The sequence below is a fragment of the Thermobia domestica genome, chromosome 5 (genome assembly GCF_964235325.1).
Source record: "Thermobia domestica chromosome 5, izTheDome1.hap1.1, whole genome shotgun sequence".
Lineage (NCBI taxonomy): Eukaryota > Metazoa > Arthropoda > Insecta > Zygentoma > Lepismatidae > Thermobia > Thermobia domestica.
In genome coordinates this window covers 55,417,857-55,428,559 of record NC_137458.1, presented here as the reverse complement: position 1 = coordinate 55,428,559, position 10,703 = coordinate 55,417,857, and the positions used below count along the sequence as shown (strand labels likewise).

General features: G+C 38.3%; 1 protein-coding gene across 1 annotated transcript; it reads right to left on the bottom strand.

Annotated features, from left to right (window-relative positions):
- Nucleotides 1–9,272: 9,272 nt before the first annotated feature.
- On the bottom strand, nucleotides 9,273–10,346 carry LOC145685085 (uncharacterized). The gene has a single exon (XM_081757428.1). The coding sequence runs from the start codon at nucleotides 10,344–10,346 to the stop codon at nucleotides 9,273–9,275; it is 1,074 nt and encodes a 357-aa protein (XP_081613554.1).
- Between the last annotated feature and the right edge of the window lie 357 nt (nucleotides 10,347–10,703).

Here is a 10,703-nt window from a genome sequence, read left to right as displayed (position 1 = left end):
CGAAAAATCGTTACAAATTAGAGGGCGCCGGCCAAACTTGTTCAAAACTGCTTGACTCGGTTTTAGGGTTCTCAACGACTCGAACGCATCGGCTCACAGCTCATTCCCTATTAAGCCGAGGCAGTAGCTCACCCAACCAAGCCGGCTCGAGCCGAATCAAATCAAGCTGATGGTTTACCCCAACCAAGATGGCTCGAGCCGATGGCTCGCCTGTGCCGAGTAGGTGCCTCATCTCAACCGAGTCGGCTCGACATGTTCGCTCACTTGAACCGAGCTGAGTCGGTTAACATTACTACCCGGGTTTGGTTGCTTCGGCTCAAATCTTCGGCCGTGCAGTTCTTAACCTTGGTGGAAAGAAATACAGTATATACTTATGTTAGTGCATACGAAATTTGAGGCTGTTTCGTTAAAAAAGAGTCCAGTGTCACCTTGTTAATCGAGGCGAGACGAGATGCGAACAATGTCCCATCTCATAAGCAACACTATAAATATTCCACATTACTGCTTACACTTCTCATAGTTTTCGCTTTCCAGACTAATCAGGTAATGATTTCGAAGCGAGTTAAAACGAGCTAAACAAGACAGCCATTCATTAAATTCGACTCGACTGAAACTCGACCTCAGAACTGTGATTCCACCTGGAACTTGACCCGAGAAAATTACCTTTGACTCGACTCAAACTCGACTCGAATTCGTTTCGAGTTTCGAGTCGAGTCGAGTTTTAGCGCGATTCGTGCCCACACCTAAAGAATTGTAATGTAAATCAGGGTCATCGCTGAAAACTATGACATAACCTTAACTTGAAGATCGTTTCGTGACATGATCCTAATTGAGGAACGTCTATATAAGTTGTTTTTTTTTAATTTAAAGAAAGAAACCTCAGGTAAGTTATTGTGACACTCACATAAGTAACGTCTCCTCATACAGGGATAAATCGTTGAGTCCTTTTAATTTGACCAGCAGATTGCTCCTTTAACAGTGTATATTCGACGATAACCGTTTGGGATAAGATAAAATGCGTTCGCCATGTAATTTTATAATAACTATTCATTTACTTTATTTCATAGTTCTCCCACATTCACTTTCCAATATTCGGCAACCGTTGCCATAGAAGTTCATACAATTAAACGAACAATAATAATAATAATAATAATAATAATAATAATAATAATAATAATAATAATAATAATAATAATAATAATAATAATAATAATAATAATAATAAAGGAATAACAGAATTACAATATCAATTACATAAACACTACATTCCAATAAAGAAAAAACATTAACTTCAGGCCGAGATGCGAAGCCGGGTCACAGAAATGGCAGTCTCTGCTTTCACACTTGGCCATCAATTCCTAATACAAAGATAAGAAAATAAACTGTAGTTATGTTAGATAAACATAACACACACTATTTCTACACGTGTTGATGCAATTCAAAGAATGTCTACCGGCTTTTCTTCTTTAGAAATTAGAAGTTAGGGTGAGGAAGGATTGCAGTAATGTAAATCGGGACCAGTTAAAAACAATGAGGTGGCCTCATCTTGTAGAACGTTTCGTGATATTTTTCTCATTGATGACGGTCTATATCACTTGGTTTAGAGTTAAAGAAGGAAACCTCGAGTAAGTCATTATGACACTCACAAGGAACGTCTCCTTATAGGAGTATTAGTAAGAGTATTTTGTGTATAGTATTACATGCAATACGTTTAACTAGCTAATAGTTCACATGAAAGAAGTGACGCGGTAGATAAATGGTTAGCGCATTGAATTTCTTTTCGGCGGACCCGGGTTCAAATCTCGGTCAGGTTCTAACCTTTTCAAATGTTTCAATTTCAATTTCGATACATACTCACAAGGAGAAGACAGACTTTGGTAAGTAAACTTCGGGGCCATTTTTTGCGAGGTGATAATGTACATTTAATGAGTTAATATTACTAACTGGGAGTGCGCAATGGCCAAAAATAACCGAGGAAACCCTTCTTAAAGTTATCTCTTCGCCGCATATATCGTAAGACGCGCAAATTTATCAAGTGATATCGTGACAGAGTGAGAAGAAACTGAGACTCAAGTGCAAAGGGTCCCGGTTTCGATTCCCGGTCAAATCAACCTTTTATTTTGGTTTCCTTGCTTCAACCAATAAAGTAGCCATTTGTAGCTGTAAGTAAAATATTAATTCATGATATGTTTATAATGAATTACCACAATAAAAGCTTTCAATCACTTGTAAAATATTTCAATGTTCCATGTTAACTAGCAAAAGAATTTAATCTATTCCGTAAATATACTGATATCACGGGTTATATTATGGTTACGACAGACGTTGTGTAACAAATGATCTTGACGCTTCTTGTCTACATCTGTGTGCGAATTACAAAGGAGTTGAGGAGGAATTTCGCTAATACTGGATGTTGCTATCACCAAAGATTTCTAACTAGTTCCCCTTGTAATTTGTACACTGTCAACAGATGTAGACACGAAGCTTTCAGAGCATTTTTACACAACGACTGCGGTAACAATAATATTTACGGAAGAGATTAAATTTTGTTCCTAGTTAACATGGAATATTGAAAGATTTTACAAGTGATTCAAAATTTGTATTGTTTTAATACATTATAAACATATGGTGAATTAATATTTTATTTATAGTTACACATGGCTACTTTATTGGTTGAAGCAAAAAACGAAAATAAAATTTGACTTTAATGGGAATCGAACCCGGAACCCTCTGTACCCGAGTCTCGGGTTCTTCTCACTCTGCAACGCCGCCACTTAATAATTTTGCGCGTCTTACGATATATGGGATGAGCAGAAAATTTTAACCGCTTAACGGTCGAATTTATTTTAGAGAAACGTCCCGAAAAGGTCATATATTTTTTTTAATTTCATATTTTAAATCTATCATAAATGCGTGCTAAAACGATCTATTTTAAAAGTCAATAAACCAAAACAAAAGACGGTTAATTTGCTTGTTAAGATTTGCTGTCTGCACCTTTCCTTCTCACAACGAAACATTTCGCTTAAATACAGATTCGAACGGAAAAATATAGTTTCAACGTAATAACTCGGGATAATCCAGATTTACATTTTACCCTTGAACGTAATAATTCGGGTAAAATCGTTAAGCGGTTAAGAAGGGTTTTCTCAGTTATTTGTGCACATTTCGCCCTCCCAATTTGTAATTTAAACTCTTTAAATGTGTACTACCTCCTCGCAAAAAATGGCCCCGAAATTCACTTACCAAATCTGCCTCATCTTTATCAATGTGACAAGCACGATCTTCTCTCCTCCAGAAAGAAAATGATGTTGGAATGAGAAGAATTAGAGGTCTCTCAATGAACACAATCATATAGTAACTTACTCCCAGCAGTTGTTCTAGATTTGATATTTTCAGCTACTTTCAAGCATTTTCAGATCCATGCGTGGTCAGTTACTTTATTTTTCTAAACGTACAGTATATAAAGAAATAATACATTACCTATACAGCAATATTAAGATAAACATATGGTGTTCTTTGGAAAACACAATCCGAACCATAGAGATTCATCCTAGAATGGAGAACTGTATTTTTAGTCACGTACTTTACAATTTTACCTGAATAAACACATGGATCTGGGCTACCAACTCCTGTCAGTGACGACAAAATTACGTGAATGTTGTGTTGGATCTGTCTAGGCGTTCTCACAACTGCAAACTACGTGGACCCAAAGTAATGAAATTAGAACACTTAGGGAGGGAAATACTTTTGTGGTTGGGTGTATGTACGGCCGATTCTTTCACTTAACACTAGGTTGTAATCCTGATTTACACTGGTACATTTTGAACAATTCAAGTTTCTAGTACAGAATATAACTAACTCTATGGCCTATGGAACCCGGAGGTTCAATGCCGGGTTCACGAAAGCTCTCCATTGACTTCTATCATTACCCAATCGGATCCAGTTTCTCTTTGTATTCCTATCTCTGCGAGATCCATCTTAATATTGTCCTCCCATCTGCGCTAGGTCTTCCTAATGGACATTCTCCGACTGGTCTTCCAGTCAAGACTTTGAAAGCGTTTCTACTTTCTTCCATTCTAGCTACATGACCTGCCCCCTTAGCCTCCTAGACATGACGACCCTAACAATGTTGGGTAAACCGTATAAATTATGTAGTTCCTCATTATCTAGTTTCCGCCATTCCCCATTCCCGTTGCTCTGGGGTCCGAATATTCTTCTCAGGATCTTGTACTCAAATACTTTCAGTCTATGTTCTTCCCTCAGAGTAAGCGACCATGTTTCGCAACCATACAGAACAACAGGCATGATTATCGTTGATCATTAGTTATTCTAAGTTCACGATAATTTTTTGTGATTGAAATGTGCACTTTTCTTACATCATTAGGGTTTTCAATTGATCTAAATTGCAACGTATTTCTCGTCAGGAATCTCAAAATCTGGTATGGTCCAAGCCACCTGGGCACAATGATTTTTCACCTTATCTGCTAGACTAGATTTAAATTGATACTTTATTAATACCTTATCATTGTCTTAATATGTTACAGAAGATCTTTTCCTGTCATATTCTCTCTTCTTACGGTGCCAAGCGTTTTCCAAATTCCCTAATTTGGAAATTACCCCAAGTTCCCAAATTTTTGTCCTTTTGTCTGACTTCATAATTATCAATTTCCCATTTTACATCAAGGGGATCGCATACATTATAATTATGCACAAGCTCCATAGGTGAACATTTTGATTCAGTATGTTCTGCTGAGATAGATAATTCAATTTCATGGAGAACCTGATCCCACTTAGTTTGTTTATTTGGGAAATAAATTTTCAAACAATTCTTCAAAATGCGCAAGTAACGCTCCGATGCGTTCAAAGCTGCGTGATACGGAGATATACAAATATCCCTAACTCCCTGTCCGCACAGAAAATCTTTAAACAATGAAGAAACAAAGAAACGCGAATTGTCATGAGAAACCAAGTATGGAAACCCATATCGGCACGTAATTTTATGCAGCTTATCTCCTACCGTTTTTGCATTTAAAGTTCTAAAAGGCTCTAACCACATAAATTTAGTACAATAATCTACAACAATGAGACAGTATTTGCCAGATTTTGACTCATATAATTGCCCACATACATCAAAATACCATAGGGCGTTCGGAATTTTCTCATATTCAGAAACAAGTTGTCCTATAGACTGTCTATTAGTACTTTTATTTAATTGGTATTCCTTGCATACCAATTAAATAAAATGGTATTGGTATTGGTATTCCTAGAAACATAATCCCTAATTTCCTTTATTATTCCATTCCAAGTGTATCTGGCACAGATTTTGGAGATACTTTTCTGGGTTCCAGCATGAGCACCTGGTAATACATTATGATAGTAATCAATTAGAGATGTTACCAAACCCCTAGGTATACAAATTTTATAGAGATTTTTAATAGCTTTCGTTTACTTACATAATATTCCTTTAACTAATTTATAACCATCTAACTTTACATTATTTTCTAAATGTTCAATATTTTGCATCAAGTCTTCATCCCTTCTTTGATGAGTAATCACAGCCTGAGACGCAAATGACATTAACCACAAGTTAATTTTACAAGTATTTGTCACGTGATCTTTCCAAGTAGTCTCTAATTTAACTGACTCAAACAACTGCGTGTCATGGACTCTAGAAATAAAATCTGAAGGCGTGTTGAACACACTAAGTACATGTTTGACTTCAAAATCAAACCGTAACAGTCGATATAATAAACTTCCATAGTCTTTTACCATCTTTATATTTCGTAAAGCATAGGCCAAACCTTCTTGATGAACACTTACGTCAAATTTACTATATAAATATGTTTAAAACGTTCCGTACATTCAACCAAGGCCATAACTTCCAAAAATATATTCGCTTATTTAAAGAATAAGGACGAAGTCTTCGACTAAAATGTACGATAGGCCGTAAAACCCCGTTACTACCATATTCTTCGAGAAATCTTCCAAAGGATTTTGTTCATGCATCTGAAATGATCACAAACTTACCATTTAAATTTGGTAAACATAATACAATATGAATCTCAAATAAATCTTTTAATTTATCAAGTGCCGCTTGCTGCTCAGAACCCCATGGAAACTCAACGTCTAGTGACCGTAATCGGTTAATGGGATCTAGAACGTCCTGAAAATGGGGAGACAAATTTTTAATCTAGATATAAATCAATTCCATCTACAACATATCCCAGATACGATACCTTAGCCTGAAATAAGGTTGACTTACTTAAAGATAACGTTATCCCAGCTTCCCTGAATTTCTGCAATATGTAACAAAACCGCCACTGAATCCTGGATTTGGAAGAGAATCGTCAGGACGACTTTTTCTACAAATACAGAAGCAAATAAAAATGACTTATATTGTTTAACATCGAAAAAGAAGAAAGAAAAATGTGTAACAGTCTTTTATTTTATTTTATTTTTGAAAAAGAATTCAAGTTAAAAACTTGACGATTAAAAATAATAATAAGAAAATGAGGGAAAATTGTAATAGTATTTCCAGACAGCAACACTGTTTTCTTCTTTCCTCAGAGCGAAGCGGACTCCCGAGGACTAGCTCAGGAGAGTAATGCTCCCGGAAGTAGGAACGGAAAACACAGTTCTGATTGGTTGGCGTTATCTATGTCTTGCCACGTTCCATTCAAATAGTAGAATTCAGACGCTTGTTGTTGTCTGTCCTCGTGGCCGAGTGGACTAGCGCTATATGCTAGTATCGAAAATTTCTTTTGGCGTGAGTTCAAACCCGGCCCGAGGAAGTTTTTTCAACATTTTTTTTTTTTTTGCATTTTTATAACACTTTTTAAATTAAAATAATACGAAAATAATATTCAAAAATATGATTTACTTACTTTTGTGTAGATAAGTAGTAGTAGTAGTAGTAGGAACTGGTTAGAAGCCCCGCAGGGCTCGTTTTGTTGCCCTTGTACTCCATGATATAAGGCTCGTTTTGTTCCCCTTGTACTAAATGATATAGATTTTGTGACCAACTTAAAACAACTGACTAGGGTAGCGCGAAAAACAGCTGGCTAGAGTAGCGCGCAAAACACGTACTTCCGGGAGTATTACTCTCCCGAGCGTGTCGTGACTCCCGGCCGGCGAGTTACGCTCGGCATTGCCATAGTGTGAAAATGTCTACTTGAGGCTTGTGTGACCATGAGCGAACGTGGATACGCTGCACGACCACGAGTTTGTTCTATCGGTGTATTAGGAATTTCATTTGTATTTTGCTTAGTGCGTTTAAAAGGAGACCAAGTTTATTAATTATTAGTAACGAATATATTTGGAGAGTAAAAAAAGAGTAAACCGGTATATTCTCCTGAATGCCGGAAAGTGGGGCAGGAAAGTGGAGTCATTAAAATCCAAGGGATTTATTTTAATTTACAATGCAAATATTCGATTCTGGTACTAAAGAAGAAACTATTGACAGTGAATGATTTTGGTTAACTACGCCAATTACCAGATCGTTTGTTTCCAGAAAGACCGATGAAAAATCGATCAGTCCACTTTGTTTCATATTTTCCGGGTAAGATTTTTTTTGAGAGGATATTGTCTTCTATCTTTCCTTCCGTATTTGTGGTGAATGGAGTGGTTTGAGTAGGAGAAAAGGAAAGTCAATATTCCGCCCAAAGGAGAAGGACGACGAGATACCATTGGTAAAGAAAGGTATTTGACCACCATTGCAAGGTAAGAACCAGTTTGACTTTTGTATTTGACTGTGACCCTTGTTAATGTTAGGGACATGTTTTTCTCAGTTGTGTTGGTTGCCTCGTAGAGTGCTTCCTTTGATCAGAATTTTTCCTTCGTTCGTTAAATACGAAATTATCTGGACCGTTGTTGAATTACTTTGCCGCTTTTGAGTAAAATCTCAGCTCGATCCTTATTTATGAAGTTTTCAGCAGTCGATGGAAGAAGAGAATATATTGTTGCCTGGAAATACTATATTATTTATTAGAAAGAGAATATTTGATAATTCAAATTAAGGTTGAAAATTTAACGGGATCAATCCCAGTGCTACTTGATATAAGTAAGAGGCGTGACCACTTGTAAGATTAGTTTACAATTGATACAAATCTAATCTAGTTTGAAAGTTTTCAAAAGAGAAAGAAATTAAAGAAATATAATTGCATTAAAATTAAGGTTAGGTGGAGGTTCTTCTCCCCATAATTTTTGAATTAGTAACTTTTGAGAGTTGTATGAATTATTGTGTCCCCAGATAGCTTTGTAATTATTAAAGATTTAGTATACTCGAAAGTAAAGCAAAGAGAAAAAATATTTATAAATTTTTTGAAGGTCCACGTCGCATAAAAATACGACACTACCTTTATATAGTTGTTATTCCTTGCAACAGTATATTTATTGTTATCAATTTTTTGGAATTCAATAAAATTATAAAACAAGGATTTTGCGTGATTATTTTTCAGATTATATGTGTGTATGTTTGGGTTATTTTATTTCAGCCAAATTAATTTCCACATTATATTCAACTAAAGGTTGGTGGAAAGAGACACTGGTTGAACCAATAAAACTAAAGGTTGGTTGATTGATTGAAAGGGGGTTTATATGGGCGCGTCGACAGCGAGGTCTTTTGCACCCTTCTCTGACTAGAAAAATGAAGTACCCAAAAACATAAAAGCATGGTATCACAGATATAATAAAGTAAAAGCAAAGTCTGGAGTACGTAAAAGGTGTTCAGTCATTGATGAATTAAAATGTCATAGCATTCAAAAAATGTGCAAACTCGATACACAAACACAAGGACGGGTTAGTACACAATGACAGGTTAATCTTCTCTGCCGGGGCAGCTCGGCAATAGGGGAACACACGTAGGGAAGCCCATAATTAGTATGGAATATAACAGTGCAGTAATAGAATAAAAGCAAGGAAATGCTATGACAAGCATAAAATCATGAAAGCTAAGAAATAGTAGATAAAATCAGAAATAAATTAATTAAAAGGAAACGTGAGAAATGCACTCACAGAGCATTCAGAACATGCAGCTTCTGCAAATAATTGAACATTTTCTGAATCATGGATTCATCATCACCAAGCAAGATTGCCATATCGGCTGGTAATCCAAGTCGAGCTCGCTCAGGAGCAAGAGGCACACATTCCACTAAGAGGTGACGAATACTCAGGGGCCGACCACAATGACGACACACAGTCGGAGGCGTACGTCGCAGAAGATGTGCATGGGTAAGATGACTATGTCCAATACGAAGGCGTGCCAAAGTCCGCTCTTACAGGCGAGATGATCGGGAGCTCGTCGACCAGACTCCAAGGTGGGGCTTCACTGCATGCAACTTATTGTGAATCTGCTCATCCCAGTGTGTCTGCCAGCGGTGAAGAAGAAGACGATCGATCACAGGACGAAGATCAGAGCTGGGAAGCGGTGACGGAGACTCAGGTCCTGTAAGGGCAGCTTCTCTGGCAACACGGTCAGCACGCTCGTTCCCTGGAATACCAACATGGCCAGGCACCCAACAAAATTGGACATCGCAACCTGCAAGTCGTAAGGAACTGCAAGATAGTAGAATTTGCTGAACTATAGGGTGCACACTTGACACATCCGTGAGACTATGTAAAGCGCTGCTGGAGTCAGAGCACAGGAGAACATGTCGGAGATGGCGTCGACGAATATAATGCAGAGTCTCCAGGATAGCAACCAATTCAGCAGTGAACACAGTGGAAGTAGGATGGAGCTTCAAGCCAGCGCTATGATCATCCGTGACGAAGGCACAACCAACAGAATCTTCATGCTTCGAACCATCCGTGTAGAAGACAGCGTAGGTACGGTATGCATCCAGAAAAGAGAAGAACTCCTGACAAAATTGTTGATTGCTGGTAACAGACTTCTTAAATTGCGTTAGATGAAAGCTGACAAATGGTGTTAGAACTGTCCATGGAGGAATGGGCAGGAGGCCCAATGGATAGATGGCAGGGACATCGAGTCCAAGAGAAGCCCCAAGGTCTATAGCACGAATGCCAAAAGGCCGGGTAGCAGTAAGTCGTGCTTGATATCTGTCATAGCGAGCACCAGCCTCAAGGGCAAAGGCCGAAGGATGGTCAGGGACGGCACGGATATGAATGCAATAGCGCAGGAGCAGGCAGTCCCGACGGTGGGAAAGAGATGGTTCATGAGCCTCGACATAGAGACTAGGAATGGGGCTAGTTCGGAAAGCTCCAAGCGCCAAACGAAGGCCAAGATGATGAACAGAATCCAGATGACGTAGGATGGTAGGTCGAGCAGAACCATATGCAACACGGCCATAATCCAATTGGGAGCGGATGAGGCTATGATATAGGCGCAACATCACCACACGAAAGGTGGGACACCAAACGTAGTAAGTTCATGGAGCGGAGACAGCGGTACTTCAGGTCTCGAACGTGAACAGCCCAGGTAAGTCGTCGGTCGAACTCCCAGAAAACGAACATGATCCACATAGGACAATCGAGAACAGCCAAGGAACAGCTCAGGATCATAGGCACAGTGACGAAGGCGACAAAAATGTACGCAGTGTGTTTTGGTGAGAGAAAAGCTGAAACCAGTAGTGGTAGACCATCGGTGAAGGCGGTTGAGCGCTAACTGCAACTGGCGAGTAACTGTACGGAGATCACGTGAGCGACAGTAGATAGTAAAGTCATCCACATAAAGCAGCCCATGAACAGAA

Bases quoted from the DNA above. Each gene is read 5' to 3' on its own strand.
- LOC145685085 (XM_081757428.1), bottom strand. From the start codon at position 10,346: ATGTTGCGCCTATATCATAGCCTCATCCGCTCCCAATTGGATTATGGC.